The 21,712-nt window shown below is 36.0% G+C and overlaps 1 protein-coding gene across 1 annotated transcript; it reads left to right on the plus strand.

Annotated features, from left to right (window-relative positions):
* The first annotated feature begins 389 nt into the window (after nucleotides 1-389).
* On the plus strand, nucleotides 390-21,654 carry LOC127938831 (fibronectin type III domain-containing protein 4-like). Its single transcript, XM_052535729.1, has 6 exons — nucleotides 390-868; nucleotides 9,582-9,697; nucleotides 11,259-11,463; nucleotides 16,911-17,000; nucleotides 18,083-18,216; nucleotides 20,312-21,654. The coding sequence occupies exons 1-6, from the start codon at nucleotides 793-795 to the stop codon at nucleotides 20,351-20,353; spliced, it is 663 nt and encodes a 220-aa protein (XP_052391689.1). The 5' UTR covers nucleotides 390-792; the 3' UTR covers nucleotides 20,354-21,654.
* Nucleotides 21,655-21,712: the final 58 nt, after the last annotated feature.

Below are 21,712 nucleotides of genomic sequence, written 5' to 3' on the forward strand. Positions count from 1 at the left end.
TTTAAAATGGCTGTAAATTAATAATAATAATAAACAATTAAAATATCGGTAAATGTGACCGCACCTTTACAGAATAATTTCTGGACTATCCAATATATAAGAAACGATCTTCCTGTGAAGTCATTATTTTCCAAAACTGACTCCAAAACAAAATATGTTAATTTTTTACTATTTATTTATTTATTGGCTGCGTGAATGAGAAGAAAAGAAGATACCTTCTTCATGGAAATGCTTGGTTTCCGAAGGCTTTGAAATGAATGAGGGAACTCTCTTGAGTCTTGGCCATTGAGGAATGTAGTAACACTGAGATATCCACTATTGTCAGGATGCGCGCACATATATAAATAAATAAATCTGCTGTCTCTCTGACTCACGTTCGCGCGCATCAGCACTGGAGCTGACCGTGGTGCTGATCGCCGCACGCTCGTTCAAGAGCAACACTGGCACGGACGAGCATAAGGACGTGAACCCCTCCTGAACTTGACGCTCCCTCACAACCTTCAGTTTCGTAGGGAAGCCTGAAAGAATCGAGCATGAACCTGAAGTGAGACGGAAGCATTTTGGAAGTCGAAGAATAGTCAGTATTAAACCTGATGCTGTCATGGACGTTCCGGCACATGTTTTAATAGGATTTGCGAACATGATGTCCATCATGAGATTTTTACTGTATTTCATTTAAGATGTTTTTATTTGGATGAATTTATATTCAGAATGTTGCTATAAGCAAACCCGTTTAGAAGCAAAAGAAGATAAATAAATCTATTTGGATTCTTGGACATTTGAAGTGGAGATATGGCTCGCGTTCTTGTCCTTGTTAACTCAGTCGGACTGTTGCTCTTCGGTAGTGAAATGTTTCTGGCGGGAGCAAGTAAGTTTATTCTTACTATGAAACATTTGTCTGATAAGCAGCGTTCTTTCTTTGATGCACGTGAGCTTCTGCAGATGAGATGAGCTGAATCTTTACTGGTTTTGATTGGATGCTCTGTTTTTGGGGGTCTTTGTGCGTCTGTGAGCAAAATCATGGCATGCAATGTTACATAAATCGGTACTTTCACTGTAAGTTTTATAGATTACACCTGTCAAAGAAAACATAACAGAATAGTTCAATATTCATTCTTAACTGCTGTTATATAATTGATCTATTATCCATCTTTTCTCAGCCATGAATTAATATAAGCGCAATGTCAACATGAATGCATGCAAACTGCAAAAGGTCATGTCTCGTACATGCATGGCACAACAGACACAATTGATTAAATTTAAACAGAGGGATCTGTGAGAAATTATGATCATGCCATTTGAAATCTGTCCTAGTTTATCATTCAGAGCAGCTTCTTTGCTGAGATTTTGGACTGTAGAATAATTTAAATTCAATTTGGTTTCGTTGCCTTGAAAACTGACACCTGAAATGAGCTAGTTAATGTCATGCAGATGACAGCACTTCTCAAAATACTACAGTAAAATCACCCTTGATTAAAGGAATAGATCACCCAAAAATAAAAATCTACTGAAAATTGACCTATCCTCAGGCCATCCAAGATGTAGATGAGTTTCATCATTGGAACCGATATGGATACATTTATCATTACATCACTTCCTACAAATGAATCCTCTGCAGTGAATAAGAATTAAAATTCAAGCAGCCCAATAAAAATATTACAATTATTCACTTAACTTTACGTTTTGTGAAACGAAAAGCAGTGTGTTTGTTATATAAAAAAACCCATCAAGACAATATAAAAGGTATAGTTCACCAAAAAATGAAAATTACCCCCTAATTTTAGTAACCCCCAAAGCCATGTGGAGGAATTTTTATATTTATTTTAGAATGTATAGGCAGTTTATTGATATTCTTGGACTACTGAATATTACACATTCACTCCCCTTATAAAGCTTGCAAGAGCCAGGACATTTTATATTTTATATATTTGTCTGAAAGAAGAAAGTCATATATATATGGGATTGCTTGAGAGTAAGTACATTTTGGAGTAATTTTATGGATGAACTATCCCTTTAATAAAAAAATATTAAAATAAAAATAAATAAACCAACAACAACAACATGAGCCCTCTATCTAAAATGTGTCTCATCTGAATCTGGGGAGAAATATGCACAGATCATGCACCGTTTACAAGCAAAACCTGTCTAAATAAATCTGTTGGTGGATTTTGATGTGAAAAGACAACAATAGGCTTTTTCACTGCAGGAAGTTTTATTATGGATTATGGACAATATTTTTGACCAGAATAGATAGTTTAAAGTTAAAATGCTTTAATTATATATTTGTTTCTTACAAATATGCAGCTTTACACTTCACAACATATGAATTAATGGACTGGAGTCATGTGGATTAGTTATTGAATTAGTTAGTGAATTATTGCTTTTATATTTGTACTCTCATTCTGATGTTATACTTTCTGCAGTTGATCCATTGGTAAAGAACTGATGTAATGCTACATTTCTCCATATTTGTTCCATTGGCCTAATATTAGATCAAGACTGAGTTTGATGTTGGTGAAAAACAAAACAACACAGACCTGAACTTCACTTAACAAACTTATGAGTACCAGACCTGATGTACTTATGTCCAGATGGAAAGCACAGCAGAAGCTCTTATCGCTAAAATGTTGAACTTAAATGCACAGCAAGCACATATGGGTGTGGGTGTCATGTGTATGGCCATGTAGTGTATATCTGGAGGATTTGTGCTGAAATTGGCTGCCTGTAAAAATAATTGTCAGACTTCCAATACGTTATCTAGCCCTTGGTGAGGCGACAGGAGAACTGCATCACCGGGCCAGACCTGGTGGACCATGGTCATCAATTACACTGACCTTAAACTGCCACAATTCCCAATTCCACCTCTTGTGGACCCAGGGAGGAGAAGTGTTCACGGATCACTGCTAGACCCTACAAACCAATCAAATGAATTTACATAGCTAGGAACGTCACTGACAGCAGGAAATGAGGTCGCATTTGTGCACAGGTGACGTGGTGGAGCAGAAATGCATGACTGTGCCATCTCACTAGTATTCTTTCACTAGTATTTACTCTATTTGTCTGTAGAGTAAAAAAAAAAAGTTTAGTCCATGTACATTTTAATAAGTTTGGACAGACATTGGACATGTTTTCAAATCCTTTAAGGTTTATAGAATATATTATGAAACGAATCAGTTGATTTTATTGTATCTATAATTAATGAAATTATTGAAATATTCGATTTTTTTAAAAGCACACAGTGACAAATCAATACATGATCATGTTAATGGTACACTTTGAAACCACTTGTATTTCATATGCATACTTTTAAGATGACTGTATATGCTGTGGGAGATTATTGATGACATTTAGTTTAAAACAAAGAAAAGCAAAAATGCCTTTTCAAAAGGCGTTCAACATTTCCACACAATAAAATATGGACTCAATCTCCACATGTACAGCTTTGTTTGTGTGGATGACTTTTCTGTTATGTGTCTTTGAAAAGTGCTTTGCCTTGAAATATAAGGATATAAAAATGTAATTATAGAGAAACATCAAGTGTTGGATACTAGTTTCAGATCTAATAGAAAATAATACTCTACAAGGACAAGAAAAAAATATATAAACTCAGAAAAGGAAATAAAATATACCCTGTGCATTAGTGATGGGGAAAGTTTAGTGATTCTTTAATTAACTGAAGTCAATTTGTTACTTCAGCAGATGGCAAAAAGTGACAATTTTTATGAGTGAGTGCATAACCCTTTATATAACATAATCTTTACATAATCTTATGCGAGTGAATGTTATTAATAATAATTGTCACGCTCAACCTATACTTTTAAGTTTTTTGAAGCTGCTCAAAATAAGATTTTGGACCAATGGAAATGGTCTACAGTGAGCACCATTCTCTTGCATTAGATGGGGGAAAATCCTGGAATGTTTTCCTCCAAAATCATAATTTCTCTTCAGCTGAAGAAAGAAAGGCCTATTCTTGAGTTCTCCGTCTTGTCCTCAGAAAACCTATTGACTGTTCAAGGGCAGTGTGCGGTGTTGTTGTATAAACGTTGACATCTTGCTCCGTTGGGAAAGTGCAGTGTTCCCCTGAGGCTGAGATGTGCTCCCTCTGTGGCTTTGTGTTGATAGAACGCCCTGCAGCTCCATCTGTGAGCGCATTGTCTACCCTGAGAGGATCAGACAGCACATTTCACGAAATCTATCATGAAGCACTAAACCCTTACCAAAATCCATTGCATGCCTGCAGGTCATTAGAGCATGAGCTAACATAGTGGTGGACAGAGATGGTATGAGATAGATGTCAAATTTTTAGGCTGTGAAGAGAACTCTTTATTGCATTCACCAAACAGATCTCTTATGTAGCAAGAAGATTCGTTTAAATCCTCTATTCGGACGTTGTTCAAGCAATCAATAAGCACATTTGCAATTTAAACTAAAGTTAAACTTGCATGTTTAAGGTCTCTTTGAAGGAGATTTTGGAGCGGCCCGTGTCTGCTCTTAGATCATGGGGAACAGTTGAAGTGTTGCTATGTGCCCGTTTGCTGTGAATTACTCTGACAGGATGTCTGTGTCTCATGTGGCCTCTTGCTTTTTAACTGTATGCTCAGTGTTTTACCAAGGGTGACCTGTGCTACTCTTCCTGTTATGTAACAGATTTGAGTGCATCTGACTTGTGCTTGAGTGGTTTGAGACATGACAGAGATAACGATAGACAGTCTGATTTTACATCAAATGCATGCTTGCTTTTTGTGGGTTTAAGTTTAATCAGAGCTGTAAGCAAATCACTTCTTGTCAGATACTAATGGAAGTGTGCAAAGCTTGCATCAGTATATTCATCAGTGTTTGCAGTGCACATTTGTGAGATACTCCAACGTCTGACATTGTCCAGTTTAGTAACTGGATTTCTCTAAGGATACAGACAACATAAGTAGTTACTAAAGACTGATACTTTACATGTTGTCCTATATCTGCTGTAACAAATATATGCTGTTTTTCTTTAAACAGAAGTGGAAGCTGATTTATTTAAGATTTAAGACATATATATAATATATCATTAAATAATCTATTTATGCAGCTTAGCAGTGTAAATCACCATGTGTGGAAAACAAAACCATGGAGATGTACAGTATAATGCACTGGAAGATAATATTAGATTGAAAGAATTTGGGGGGGGGGGGGGGGGGGTGAATTATGTCTTTTTTATTTTTATTGTATATTTTAATTTAATTAGACAATAAGAAAATGCAATGCAAATGCTGACAGTACCACCATAACTCAAGTCTTCCTTTATCTAAACAGTTATTTTCCACATCACTAAAGAGCTTATGCCTGGCCATGTATCACAATTTATGGAAACTACCTTCAGACATGTGTAACCTCTATTACTTCAAGGACAATGAGCTCTTGCAGGGGAAGAGCGATGTTAATGTCATGGCTAAAATGACAAAAACCTGATGAATTGTTTCATAAGAACCTTCTATTGCTGGTCAGTGAAGAATGTTCATTATATTAAGTTAATGGACTGAAAAAAAAATTGACAGTTCATTATGTATCATTCATTAGTACTTTCTGGACACTGGCATCAAACTAGCAGAATGGATTCTTAGTCACTGGGACCTTGATGTGTTTGACATGGAAACATGTTGTTTCTGTTGCTGCTTTCTGTGACAAATTATCAGTTGTTTTGATGAGATATAATTTAACAGACAAACAAATACAATACGAGTTTATGAGAATCTTTCATTTTACACTTCGGTGAGCATCTGCTGGACGGATGAAATAAAACTGGCCTGGCATTAAGTGTGTAACAACAACACATTATAATACTGATGTGTTTTCCTCTTACACTAATAGACATAACCACCAGTATTTAGTATTTCTACAATCTGACAATTGTGTCTGAAAATATCTTTAAACAACTGATTTTTCACCCATTCATTACAACCACAAATGCAACAATTGACCATCTTTATAAGTTAGTACTGATTAATAAAAAATAAATAAAAAAAGTTTATTGAGTTAATTTGACTATGTCATTGAATCATTCACTCAACTGATTTGTTCAACACAGCTGATTGATTCAGGATCGAAACACTGCTACTGTGTGTCACTTTGAGATTAATGACAGCTCTAGGTTTGTTTGGCAAACTGGCAAAACTGTGTCTAAAATATAAGTTACTCTATATTAACTTAATGTTCATTCTCACAGTCATTCTGTTTTTAATTGTGTCTACAGTCCATGTTCTGCTCTGGTTTGCAGCCTTTTACACATGTAAAATTGTGGAAATATCTTATATAGCATATATATCTTTGGCTAGTGTTGATGTAGAGCTCATAATAACCCCTTGCAAGCAGAATTACACAAAAACAACAGTGTAGCTATATATCTCGGAACTCATTAAAACGGAAGGTTTGGTGAATGTGACCCCATAGACTCTCTGATGTCGCAAGAGGTGGCCCTCTCCTTCCTCAAAATGATTACCTTTGGTGCAGAGCTGGAGTCAGACCTCTCTCCATCCAATTTACACAGCTATTGCTTAGGGCAAGGAAGACCAGCATAATAAGCCCTGACCCCTGTTGTGTATGATCATAGCTGCATGGAGATGAGCGCTGCTTTACTAGTGACCTCCTAGGGCGTCAACACGGGGCATTGATTATCAGTCTGATACGGAGTATGATCCTTCAGCATTGTGATGCATCATGGGTTTTGTTGCTGATCATTAGCTCTGGAGAATAGCAGACAAATGACAAATTCTTTAAATCCTTTAACTGGATATGTTGTCTAATTTATCAGAGGCTACAAATAAGAAACTCCATGGAAGGTGTCGATTTAAAAGTAGGGCTTTTGCCAGGCAGTGCCTTCCCATATGCTTATGCGCGCGCACACACACACACACACACACACAAACACACACACACACATTACACAGACAAGATTTGTCAAGCATGGTGAAAACAAAGGGAGTATAGAAGACATGCTGTAAGAATAGTAATTTGTCAGTGGGCTTGAACATTTTTCACAAATTATTTTGCTTGAGAAAAATGTACAGTTATTTTCATTTTTTTTTTATTTTAATTTAATTAATTCATGATTTGCATCAAACAATAATGACAATTCATAGCAATAGAGCATAGACACCACAACTGTTATAGATCCGCTTACCCGAATGCCACAGATTTGTAAAAACAATTACCATTGTTTGGCAAATAAATAATCTACAGACACTTATAGTACGTACATATTCTCCAAATGTTATTATGCAACAATAACAATGGAATTTGTAGTAATGTTAATTTTAATTCCCCATTCCCCAACTCATTACTTGTAGTTTTCATCATTAAAAAATTAGTTTAATGCATTATTTGTTTTTCTGTTGATAGAACGTGCCTGCTCATGTTGGGATCTTTTGGTAAAAGATTTGGTACAGATCTGGATCAGAATCGTTGTACAACAAGCCACAACTCATTTCAGAACAGCTGTTATGTAACTTAGCTAAGAGTCTGTATTTGTTATTGTTGATGTCATTGCATTAGTTAGGGTACAGGAAAAAAAAACACACCCCTTCCCTTTTTTTTGCAATCGCCCACGCAGACACATAAAGTCCATTAGAGCACTGCTAAGAGGAGAAGCTAGAAAATGCTTTCTCAGTTCTGTCTAGTTCTCCTATCTATTTTCTCCAGAGTGACAGAGGCATGTGCTGGAGTATTGGACCTGCCACTGTTCTCCTCTGATTTTTGAGAGACTAATTAGCTTGTCCATTGCTTCCTAAACCATGATCAAGGACCCTACAGTTAAGCTGAATAAAAAAAAAAGACCCATATAAAAGTCTAGGACACATTGTGCCGAAAATCAGAAAGCAGTTTCAATAAATAGTCATGATGAGATCACTTCTGCTCTACAGTATATATTTAATTTCAATTTCTTTGTGTATTTTTTTTTATAAACCTTGTTGATTCTTTGATTAAATGCCTTTTGATTTTTGCCACTGTCAGTCTGATTTGAGTTAGTTTGCTTTGCAGCCACCTCTAAAAAGCAGACTCGTTTAATTATGAAAGAAGTGGTGAACTGGTAATATAGCAAACAGCATAATGATTTCAGTTTGCTTTTAGAGAGAGCTGTATTCCCTCAAAGAGCTAGTCGGTGAGTAAAGGTTTTACATTCGAAATCTGATTGGTCTTGGCAATCATCTCAGACAAGGACAGCAAATAAAACAGAGCATAGCAACATATTTCAAAACAGTGGATTTATTGTGTATTTTCATGGGAAGGTAATACGGTAGCTTGTTCATTACTTATTGCTCTGAAAATAGAGGGGAAATGTTGTAATAATATATCAGTTTAAGTATGGCAGTAAATTATTTCTATTGCTATTCCCCTATAATTAATAAGTTAGAATTAATAATTAGAATAAGTGGGCAATGAGCCCTGAGGAGTTATGAATGATATAAATTATTAGGGTTCAAAGATTCAAATGTTAATAGAGTAATTGGTAACACTTTATAATAACTGCATGCTATTAATCATTAGTTAAGCATTAGGAAACAGTTAATTAATAATTTATGAAGCATTAATAAACATTTATAAGCAGTTTATAAATACAGATATAAATGCTTTATACCTGATTCAAAAGCATATCTATAATGTGTTTAATAATAGTTTTTTCATAGTTTATTAATGATCAATTTATCATTTCTAAATTAAGTATAGCATTATTTACACACCAGTTATTAAGGAGTTGTCAGTGGTTCATAAGATCACTTAGAAATTGTAAGTAAATGATTAATAAATTATTTAAATGTGCATTCATACATCTTTTTATTCAGACATATAGTAATAGTTACTTATAGTGTTAATACATGGTTTATTAACATGTATTTCTACTGTAATTCAGGGTTAATTCAGGTAGTTATAAAACATATGTAGTTGTTAGTTAACTATTTTTGTGAGCTCATCTAAAGTAAGGACTATTTATGCCTTGTAAAACTTTTACAAATGAGATTTAAAGGCTGTTAATATTACTATGTTCTGTATCACTGTGTTGTGTTTGTTTCCGGTTTTTGTTTAGAAGATAACTGAGCCTTTAAATATCCTTTATAAATGCTTTACAAGGCATAACTAGTCCTCACTTTAGATGAGCTCACATAAATAGTTAACTGACCACTACTAAATGCTTTATAACTACCTGAATTTACTACATTTCTTGTGATCTTATGAATCACTGGCAACTCCTAAATAACTGGTTTGTAAATAATGCTATAATTCATTGAGAAATGATAAATTGATCATGAATAAAGTATGAAAATACAATTATTAAACACATTATAGATATGCTTTTAAATCAAGAATAAAGCCTTTATATCCGTATTTATAAACTGCTTATAACGGTCTATTAATGCTTTATAAATTATGAATTACCTGTTTACTAATGCTTAATTAATGATTAATAGTGTGCAGTTATCATAAAGTGTTACCGAATAATTATATATATATATATATATATATATATATATATATATATATATATATATATATATATATATATATATATATATATATATATATATATATATATAATTTTTTTTTTCTAGACCGTCCACCTGCTCCAGTTAATGTTTCAGTTATGCACCTGAGAGCTGATTCAGCAACCGTGTCCTGGGAGGTGCCTGAGGGTGACATCATCATCGGCTTTTCCATCTCTCAACAGGTAAATCATTTTACAAAAAATATTATCTGTTAATTCTAATATTTCTAAGTATATGGGCACTGACAGCTTGTCTTCTTCTTTGTAAAACAAGTAGAATACACATTATTATTATTTTTATCCAATGTTTCAGGTGGTCAAAGGTGCATCTGAACACCCATGGCACACAAATGGGCGCAAATGCATTTGCTATTTACAGTAAACAACATGGCACAGGATGTGAAAATGATAAGTGCATCAGGCTGAAACTAGCAAAATACTGGTATATGATGGGGACCCTAGATATCATGTGAATGTTTTAATCTGAATTAAATCATACCTGATTTTATTATGGCTGAAAAACTGTATTGACCAATCAGAAGACAGGATCAGAATTTTTATATAAACGTTTGTAAACATTCATACCTCCATGCTACCTTTTGTTAAAAAATGGTGTGGCCAGTAAATGTGAATTTGGTAATATTTAGATGTATATTACTTAGATATCGATGTGATTACTGTCCTATCCTCATTGTAAAAGATTAACATGGCTGTTTACTAAAATTCAGAAGCTATTTATTATCTAGGTGACTGACTGACTGATTTCACATTAGAGCAATTACAAATTTATCTTTATCATGTTATGCAATATGTTGTCTGCATGTCTGTAACGGCTGTGCAGGCGATGCTCACAGATTAATGCATTATTCATTTAGCCAAAGACTTCTATCAGACTCCCCCACACCTAGAGGCTGCTTCAGAGCCCAAGGGCAGAGGAAAGTGCCTTGGATCTATTTGGAGATTTTAAAGACCAACCAAGGCAAAGCTAAATGCAACATTAAGTTATAGGGCAGAATTATAGCTGAAATGAAAGGCTGTCGTGTTTGGCTCTCAGGGCTTCAAGAAGATCCTTTGGTGCCCTAATGTGTGATTTATACTTATTAGGTGACCTCATAGAAAGTGCTTACTGTTACTGTACTGCTGACCTCTAGACAGGGTGAGCCACTTGAAATGTCAGCAAATACCAGCGTAAAGCTGCAGGTGATGTTTCGGTGTTTGTGAAAGTTTTTGTTTGGAAAAACTTATAAATGTAGTTTAGACTAGGAAAGGATAGGACTACAAAACATCCCAGGAACAATAGCCCGTCACAACCCACAGTATATAATACCTCAATATAAATGCACCTCTTAATCATTGGATTTAGGTGTTTCAGTCAGACCCTTTGCCACAGGTGTATCAAATTTACTAATATTAGTGAAAAAAAAGGGTTATTCTAAAGAGCTCAGCGAATTCAAGAACAGATGGACTATGGAGCAGTGGAAACCTGTTTTGTAGTGTGACAAATCATGCCTTTCTGACTGGTAGTCTGGCAAGTCTGTGTTTGTCAAATTCTTGTGGAAAGCCTTCCCAGAAGAGCGGAAGCTATAGACCAACCCTATATATTAATGTCTATGCATTCAGAATGCAATGTCATTAAAGTCCCTGTTGGTGTAATGGTCATGTGTCCCAATACTTTATCCATATAGTGTATGTATATTTATATATATTACTGATCTATAGAGATCCAGTGGCTTAACTCTTTCAGAGAATGGATGGCAAAATGCAGAGGTTTATCAGAGAGGTGAACACCACTAGCAGATCCTGTGTGCTGTGGGACCTGGAGGAGGAGACGGATTACATCATCCAGGTGCAGTCCATCGGCCTGTACGGAGAGAGTAAGGCCAGCAATCGTATCCACTTCAGAACCCTGAAGAAAACGGACCGCTTTCCCTCAAACAGTTCAAACCAAGGTAACAGAACACTTTCACTCTTATAAAACAATGCTATGGCATTCTTCCCAGTTTTTATGCAGGCCACCATACTGGAGCTTGACATTTTGTGGGTTAAAAATGTGAAACGTCAAATGTGAACAGAGCAGTGACTGTTTACATTCTTAGCCGATTCTGCCATTGTGTTCAATGGATCCTTTTCTTACAACCTAATTAATTATTGATGAACACTTCACGCATGGATGCAGGTAGACCTTGTTACTGCCTCTCATTTTCAGCTTCAATCAGCTTGCTGCCTCCCAATATCCAGGGGGATATGCTGTATATTGGCACTAATAGTAGACCAACTGAGTGTATTATTAACATCCATTTTAATGTTGTGTTGATTCGAGATGTTTTTGAGAGATTTTCTCTTCAGTATGAAATCTAGCACAGCACTGAGAACCGGATAAATCAAGTTGCTTTCAACATGAGAGTTGCTATTTTTGCCAGCCATGTTCAGAACACCAAAACATCCAATCTCATGCACACCGACGCAGATGGAGTGCTCGAAATTAATCATCCAAGCATTCAAAGATGCACGTAGTTCAGAAATACACTCAATGTGACATTAATGCTCTCCTGCCTTGAACTGAAATAACATATTCAGCACATTAAGAATGTATCATCAAACTTGATTTGAAGACATCACTTTTGACTCTTGCTGACAGGAAGTTGTGTAATTAAGGAATTTCTCTGAAAATTAATTATTCCATAGAGCTTCATTTAAATTAAACTTCATTTAGAATTATTCCCAAAGCTCCTTTATGATTGAATCATATCATATCTCATATCTCTCTCTCTCTCTCTCTCTCTCTCTCTCTCTCTCTCTCTCTCTATATATATATATAAATATATATATAGTTTTTTTTTTTTTTGTAAAAGTTTGATTTTAGCTTTGTCTTGGCTGCCAGCTGTGTACAAGGCCAAAGTTTATGAATTGCATGGACAGAAGAAACCTGGGCGGAACTTACTGTCAACTCATTCTGAGCTATTTATATACATATATATATATTGCCATAATGACCAGCTTGCTTGCTGTACATTATCCTGCTTGTTATTTGGCTTATTGCAATGTGAGTATATTATTTTGATTTGAAACCATTTATTATTTCACTTTAGATTAGCTACTACTCTAAAAACAGTAAAATAGAAAACCAGACGAACACTGCCACAGTATTAAAATATTAAACTTAAAATTTCTGCATTTACATTTTTTATATGAAATTAAATGTTTCCATCCATGCTTTTCCCTGTACTGTTCAACTCCATTATTCTGTGACATTTTCCCCATTAAAAATGATGTATTTTAAAAGAACTGTTTGATCTTTCTGATCATGTTTGGTTATTCAGTTTACAGTGTTCAGTATTGAGAGTCATAGTTTAAAAATCGGTCATAGAAAAACCCATTCTGACCCCTATTCTGACTATGATTGTAGATTATTTCAGATATGATGTTCAACATCATCTGAATAAATGAATACATATATATTAGATACAAATGACAACACGGGAACATGTTTCTCCCAGAGAAAAAAATATAACAATGCATCATTCAAAGTTCCAATTAGTGTAGTCTCTCTCAATGCATCAGTGCATCTGTCTGTGCTTCTATAATAATGTCTCATCTTGATGCAAAAACAGTTAAATTCCAACGCTCCCATCTCCATCCTGCAGTGCATAGATTTGAAATTAGAAGCAATAGACTTAGCAGGGAGTATTTGCCATCTGCTTACAAGCAGGAAACACGATCCAATGCAGAGTTCTGTGTTTCAACTCTCAAAGTCAAATTGTCATGATCACCCGAGGAATCTGACCAGAATCCAAACAAATCCAAAAAGGAAAGAAGTCGTCTTCATAAAGATAATAGAGAGAGATAGGAAAGTGTGCCAAGTCACTGAGTAATGTGTCTTTTTTGTGACTCTATACAGTTCCACTCACATCTCCGAGGTATTTTTGGCCAATGCTTCTCATGTGCTGTCAGACTGAGTTGAAGATGATTCCCAGTGGACTCAATTACTGTGATACTTCAAAGAACTGTGTCTGTAGAAGCCGAGTCAAATATCAGGCCCTGCAGGTCTAACAAACAAACCTGTGCATCCTGATGAGTTTTTTTTTCTTCTGTTGAGCACAAAAGAAGATATTTTGAATAAAGTTGGTAATAAAGCTCTTCGTTCTATAGTTATGAAATGGAAGTCAATGGCGATGTCAGCTGTTACCAACATTCTTCAAAATATCTTCTTATAACATAAAATATCCTTTGTGTTCAATAAAAGAAAGAAACTCCTACAAGTTTGGAACTTCAGGATGAGCCTCAAAACAATCTGAACAATCTAAAGGCTCCTTATCCACTATAAAGTACTTTTTGTGCTAAGGAAATGTTCAATTAATGTTAATAAATCGTCATGGAACATCAATGCCAATAAATGCCAATAGAATTTTTATTTTATTTTTATTCACAAGAGTGTTGGATTGGAACAACGTGAGTCAGTAAATGAAGGCAATTTATGCAGTTGTATACTGATTCTCCTCATGCTACTCATAAGAATGTCACAATGATATATACATGTGCAATATTGTCTTCGAACTGATTTCAGGCTTGTGGAACTAATGAGCAGATGTCTTGCTTTTGGATCCTTGCACCAAAATTATGTTGTCTGGCATGTAGCAGATCCTTTTTAAAGGGCTCTAAAGAGATCCCCTGTTGGGCTTTTGGAACACAACCAGTTAAATAAACAGCACTGTGTCCCACATAAGGCTCTTATCTCTGGTGAGAGAGGTGGCAAGGGTAGGTTGAACCTGCTTATGGAGCACAGACAGCATTCATTTTCCACACAAGTGCAAAACCTCCACACTTATCGTTATAAATATTCATGGGGCTAATGAGAGGAGTCTATCCTGAGTCTTTAGCAGCAGAGAACATGAATGGGAGCGAGTGAGACTGCTATTGGAATTCACGGCCATGCATGTGATCCTTCTAGTAATTGGATGGGAAGAATATTCACCCGCTCCCTCCCCCTCCTCCTCCTCCCAACCCTTCATTTTCAATTTATGACAGCAGGTGTCTCAGTGACAGTGCTGCTTTCATCCAGAAAGCAACATCAATTGGAAAGAGTGGTGCTCTGGACCAACTCCACATAGGCTAAAACATATTTGGAGAAGGGAAATGGGCCTGAATTCAATCCCTTTAACACCGGATTAATAATAAAGACAGATGGCTGGGTGGATCAAGTAGTGGTGGTGATTGGGATGCTGGGAAATTGACCATCCTTAGGGCTTAACAAACGTAAAATTAATCACAAAAGCGGCTGACTGTGTTCTGCATACTTTTTTTGCTCTGCACAACTGTCGACACTCTCGTAGTTGAAGCATAGTTGAAGTTGCAGAGGAATATTGTTTTGGTCATCACATGAGTTGAGCTTCGTCTGTTCGGATTAATCTAATGGCTTGTACCTTTATTTATGGATATGACATAAACATGCACAAACAAATGCTGAAAGAATGAAGTTTCCAGTGAAATCCATCCTGACAGCTCTAAAGTATAGATAATTATTATTGGCTTACCATAGTGATTTGGTGTATAGCAAATACAGTTCGGAAGATGCATTTATAATGTAATTATTTACATTTTGTTAGTTTCAAATAAAAAAAATACATAGTGTAGCATATGACTTCTTATAAAAACATGTGACATTTTTTAAGTCTATAAGAAATGGCCAAAGCTACGCCAATGGCTTTGGAAATCCCTGAAAGTAATCAGGAGGAGAGGGAGAATTGTACGGGCTTGGAGATGGGCTGAAGGGTTATTTATACCCAAAGAGGAGAACTCTGAAAACTCTGAAAACATATCCTAGAGTAAGATATTTTTCAGTGTGGCCAAGAGACTCTCTCACTTCCTGCCGGGCAATAAATACATTGACACATGAGTACATAAGGAAGGCATATTCAGGGGGCCTAGAACATAGAGGCGTAGTGACTCAGCTCATCAGGGAGGCAAGAGATGACAGAGAGGACCTGGTGGTAATTTGGTTAGATCTGACCAATCCATATGGCTCAATACCTCATCAACTGGTAAAGATGGCGCTGGAGAGATACCATGTACCCCAGAAGGTGAAAGATCTAATCCTGGACTATAACAGCAAATTCAGCTTAAGAGTCCTATTGAACATGTTCTGAGCAGCTGCTCTCGGGTCCTGGGTGAAGGCTGTTATGACCAAGTCCTCGAGACCATTTCTAAGGGCAATCAGCAAGGGGATCATTGAGAGCAGAAAGCCCAGCACTACAGCCAGGATGATTACATTTGTTAAGGAGGGAGAGCAGCCCATAAGGAAAACCAACTTGCTCTTCACAGCACAAGATTGGTGGATGAAAGTTGACCTGAAAATTCCAGCTAACATCATTCAGACCACGCTTAGACCAGGAGTAATCTTGGTCTCTGAGTCAACAAAACAGTTCATTTTACTGGAGCTAACTGTACCTTAGAAGGAGAGGATGGAAAAGGCACACGAGAGAAAAAGGGGGAAGTATGAGGAACTGTTGGAAAACCATGTGCATGCCAGAGGAGGTGGGTTGCCGAGGGTTTGCAGATCATTCCCCCAGCAAAGCTTACAGGATGATGGAAATCATGGGCACAAGTCAGAGAAGAGCTATTAACAACAGCATGGAGGCTGCAGAGCGGGCATTGAGATGACTATGGCTAAAAAGGAGTGATGTGTGTAGACTGCGAAACACTACTTGGACACTGGCTGAAGCTTGATCAACTTCGGTCGAATGGCTTGGAAGAGGGTGTTTGTTGAAAAACCTGAAACACCCAATGACACCTGGAATCAACACTGATGATGTGTCCAAGTTGTGCATCATAGGATGTATAAACTAAATAAAGGTATCTAATTTAAATGAGTATCTTTTCATGTTTTCAAAACGAATGCTATCTCAGTCTACAGTTAATTTCCCTGAAAAAAAGACACATTTCTGAATAAAACATTCTGAATATTTTAAATAAATGAGTGTGTGTGTGTGTGTGTGTGTATACACCAGGAGTGTTATTTGTTTGGTTTTATTCCAGTTGATTCTACATTTATTTATTTAAATGGATTTATTTAAACTACCGTTGAAACGTTGGTGGTCAGTCACTTTTATTCAGCAAGGACACATTAAAATACACTTCAAATGAATGCTCTTCTTTGAACTTTCTATTTATCTAGAAATCCTGAAATGTATCACACTTTCCACAAAATACTCCAACATTTTTAACATTTAACATCTAACATTTTTACAGTACTGCATACAAAAGTTCAGATTCATACCTCAAGAATCAAAATCAAAATTTTTAATTTCAGAGTTGGCTTAGTGATAACTGTATCAGCTATAAATGATCATTCGGTTCTCAATACAATCACTCACAGATGACCCTCTGTCACCTCTAACAGATGACCCGACTGTCCAAGGCCTGGATAAAGCTCGACACTTGCAGACAGGAGAGATGATCATCATTGTGGTGGTGCTTCTTATGTGGGCAGGTGAGACACTGATGTCAGCTCAAAGGAAATGTGTCACCTGTTAATCCAAGTCGTGTAATTCTCTTCTGACTGTTTATGCCTACTGTTTGCAAACATTACCTCATGAATCGCTAACCTCAGAGAGAGACAAAAAGACAATGAGTTTGAGAAAGAAAGAGGGATCATATTTTGTCTAGGATCTGCTAATGGTTATTAATTTTTCACCTGAATAATTTCAACCTCACTTGAATTAAGTGGTGCTTAAAATTCCTCTATACATGCCAGCTCTAAAAGACTTCAAAGACCATAATATGCATTAAACTGATAAAATATGAATACTGGCAGAATACTGAGAAGGGTATGGGAAAGAGAAGCACTCCTCTGCTTACGTCAGGCACCGAGCCAGTCTGCCCCAATGTCACAAAATAATTCATGCACTCAATTGCAACTGCCACTCCAGCAAACAAGGAATGTCTTCACAACGCTATGCTTTGACTACTGAAAGGAATTCTGTCTGCTAAACGTGTCCAACATGAAGAGCAGGGGCAGCCCCACTGCCTGATTTAAAACCCTAGATCTATGCACATAAATGCTTAAAAATATTTAATAAATATCATTTCAAGTCCACTTGAAATGTGGTTAGTATTTTTGTGCCAAAACAGCCATATTTTCATCCTTTCTCCACACTTCCCCGCTGTGTCAATTTTGATCATACAAAAGGTGTTACTGAAATGTAAAGGATGTTCACTACAGTTCACATTTTTGGGATCACTAAGATTATTAATGATTTCAAGAAAAGTGTCTTCAAGGCTGCATTTATTTCATGAAACTGCAGTAAAAACTGCAGTGCATACTGACACTAAACTTCATACGAGACTCTCTATTAAACCACATGCTTTGTGATGAACTACTTAAGAATATGGGTCGACATACAGTGAGAGACAGATGTCAAATGAAGGTAAACAATCACAATCACACAATCACAGTTGTTTATTCAGTAATCCAACCCTTTTAGTCTCTATCAGGCTCTACCTATCAGTCTGGCTCTCCAGAGCTTTGTAGAGTTACAGTACAATGACTCCATGTCTTCTCTGTTTCTGCAGCTGTAATTGCCTTGTTTTGCCGGCAGTATGACATAATAAAGGACAACGATTCCAGCAACAGCAAAGAGAAGGTAAAACCATCCTCAGAGAGAACCACACCAGAGCACCACAGCGGAGGTCTGCTGCGGAGCAAGGTGGGACATCTGTAAACCTTTTCCTCAACATCAAACTGTCTTTCCTAATAACCTTTTAAAGAAAGATGAACATTTTGTCTGCATTTACTCTAAACCTGTATCACTCTTCTTCCAATTAAATTTCAAAGATATTGGGTGAACAAATGATGGACAGAACTGTAGTTTTTGAATTAACTCTTTGAATTAAACTCTCTCTTCAGTAAAGCACCCTATAAAATTAATTTTTTTGTTGTAGATGAATGTGCTGTAACATATTTTTACTTTCAATTAACATCTGTCACCACATCAGATCACATATCACCAGTTCTGTATATTTCAGTGCATAACGGATATGCATTTACACTTTCCCCTCACAATTCCCCCAATTTCCCTGTTTTCAAAACCTCACATTGAGTTGAAACTGAGACACTATACTTTCAGTTAGCTCTTAATGAAACGATGCATTTCGAGCTAAGAAGATGGAAAAACAACCAAATCCTTTTAAACACCTGCAGAAAGGAGAAAAGCATTTAGATAGCTATCCATCTCACTTTTCACAAAGACTGTCTTCCTAGGGAGACCAATTGATAAAACCTTTGATTGAAAAAAACTTTTTGTTATTGGTCGATTGAAACCTGCCAGCAATGAAGTATGAGGACAAACACTATAATGGCCAGAGCATCAGCCTGTCAACTCTAGGCCAGCCCTGCATTCCCTAACTCATGTGAAAAGCTTCAGGATCTCTATCTCTATTGTATCACATTTGTGGGGCCATAAACTAAGCCTGTGGAGCTTTATATTTGTGCAGACAATGCTACAACTCACTGTTAAGCATCTTTTTGGCTCTGATCAGTAGCGCTGAGCAGCTTGGAAGAGAAAGTGTGTCAGAATCATTATTTGTGTTGATAAATAATATAGAATAGTCAGACTGGGCTTCAATACAGATTTTTCCATTCACAAGGTCTTGAACTCATTCGGTTCTGATTCATATGTTTCAGTAATTTTATAAATAATTTTTCTGCTAATGCTGCAAATTAAACTGAGAATTAGACTGATTCAAATTGTTATCTCTTTTTGGACGATTTACTAAAAGAACCAGCTCAAAATAATCATTCATTTTGGGAATCAGACTCCACAGAAAGACATTCCTTGTCATTATTTTACAGTATTTTTTTTTTTTTTTTGTATAATTTTAATGATGCTCTTACTTTCTGCAAGGGATATGTAAATTTATTAATAGAACTGTAAATTATAACAATAACCATTTTAAAAGCTGACTACAGGGCCCAGATTATTAAATACTGTACATTAGCATGCAGCCAGACTGATTTTAGAATTTTAAGAATCAATATTGAAATTGTTCAAATTAAGATTGCAATTAATAAAAAAATAAAAACATTTTACCCAACTCTCTATAACAGCACATAAACATGAGTAAACTAATACTAATTATAACAATAATGGCCATAATATCATAATATTTACTACTTTGTAGCATCCATGGAGATACAGACTGGAGAGAAAAGTGGAAAATATTACGCATGGCACTTAATTTTAGAATCAGAGACTTTACAGCATAATACGTTCTATGGATCAAAACCAGAGCTATTGACCTACATCTAAAATAAACCATCTCAGGAAAACCACCGTGTGCCTTTTATCCTTCCCATATACCTTTAGCTCTTCATTTGGCATTTTGTCTGTTTTGGAAATTGAGAGCGATAAAAAAAAAAAAAACAGACACTTCACATTTCATCCGATCTATGTGCCAACATTAGTCCTTATAACACATGAAAAAAAAGGCCTTTTAGATGCATAATAAAATCAATATCAGATCTTTCTGATGATGTCATCTCTTGCACCAAGACCCAGATGGCCTCAATTTCAACATGCACTGCACTGCTACAGAGCCAAATGATGTGCATTAATCTCTGTGTGCTTACAGCTATATATACAATAATCTCTAGCTGCAAATACATCCAGAGGCGCTCTATCCATCCAGGAAGCCATCATGTTCCAGACTGCCACATAAACGATTGCAGACGTTAATGAAACAGGCCCCTCGGAGGAGAATCCCATTTTTCACTAGTTTCCTTCTTCTTCTTGTCTGTTGCAGTTCCACCAGTCTGTGTCATCTATCAGCATCATTGAGGTGTGATGGGAGTGTTGGGGACCTCAGTCACGCTCTCCGTCGCACCACCCGCAGTATCTGAATGAGTTTGTCGCCCTTTCATCAACACACGGTCAAAAATCCATAAGCAACACTGCAGTATTGGCCCACCCATAAACACAAATTAAAGCAATCTATTGGGATTGTAAATAACATATATTGTGTATATGACTGGATGTCTATATTTTACCATGGATGGAGAATTCCCAAACCTCTTACTGCAATATAACAAGACTAATTCTGGGATTTTTTTCACTTGTATAGGAAGGAAATTGTATTTTTGTAAAGGCATTGGTGAAGTATGACAGGGTTTCTACAATTTATTTAGCTTGTGTTTTGTTTATGAATGCAAGTTTCATGATCTGATAGGATGTGTACAGAAGCAGGTCTTTAAATTAAAGAAATAGTATACCCAAAATAAATACCCAAAAATTAACCCAAGGTATTGTAAGATGCAGATGAGTTGGTTTCTCTGTCAGAAAAAAAATATATCAACATTAGATCTCTTGCTCATCAATGGATCCGATGCAGTGAATGGGTGCCATCAGAATGAGTCCAAACAGCTGAAAAAGCATCACAATAGTCTGCAAGTAACTCCAATCCATTAACTAACGTCTTTTTGAGTGTATTTGTATTAAACAAAAAATAAATAAGAGTCATCTATCCATAATATTCCTTTTCAATTTTTTGTGTCATGCAATTTTTTTGGATTACTTGTGGATTATTGTGATGTTTTTATCATCTGTTTGGACTCTGGCGGCACCCATTCACTTCAAAGGATCCACAGGTAAGCAAGTAATGTAATGCTACATTTCTACAAATCTGTTCAGTTGAAAACTCATTTTGGATGGAATGAGGCTCAGTACATTTTCAGCAAATGTTAATTTTTCATCTGAACGTATCCTTTATGTTTGTGTTCTTATTCTCATTAGTTGGTAAGTGTGGTGGAATTGTGTCTGTTCTGCTTGTTAGAGAGAGCAGACTTATGCTAAATCTCTCTACTTGCAAATAGTTTAATTTCTTCACCTTCCATGACAGTTTTTATGTATCCTAAATATGACTACTAATGTTTATTTACCTATTTATCCATTTTGTTTTACTATATAATGATCTTAAAACTTGCCAGAATGAATAATGTACCTAATGTGTAAAAAATTTATATTGAATTATTGGTCGTTTTAAGAATATAAAGATGCTATAAACCTAACGATGAAAAGTGCATGGTTCTTTGAGTTAATTTTTTTCTTCTATTTCTCCATATCAGTTTTAATAAAGATAATGAATTACTGATGTAAGTTAGTTTTTTCTTGCTTTCTTATTGGCATCATAGCATATTTGGTGTATGAG

Source organism: Carassius gibelio, chromosome A20 (genome assembly GCF_023724105.1).
Source record: "Carassius gibelio isolate Cgi1373 ecotype wild population from Czech Republic chromosome A20, carGib1.2-hapl.c, whole genome shotgun sequence".
NCBI lineage: Eukaryota > Metazoa > Chordata > Actinopteri > Cypriniformes > Cyprinidae > Carassius > Carassius gibelio.

Excerpts from the sequence above, each read along its gene's own strand:
- LOC127938831 (XM_052535729.1), top strand. The coding sequence starts at position 793 with ATGGCTCGCGTTCTTGTCCTTGTTAACTCAGTCGGACTGTTGCTCTTC. Across the intron at positions 869-9,581 it reads AATGTTTCTGGCGGGAGCAA|ACCGTCCACCTGCTCCAGTT; the intron begins GTAAGTTTATTC and ends TTTTTTTTCTAG. Across the intron at positions 11,464-16,910 it reads CTCAAACAGTTCAAACCAAG|ATGACCCGACTGTCCAAGGC; the intron begins GTAACAGAACAC and ends CACCTCTAACAG.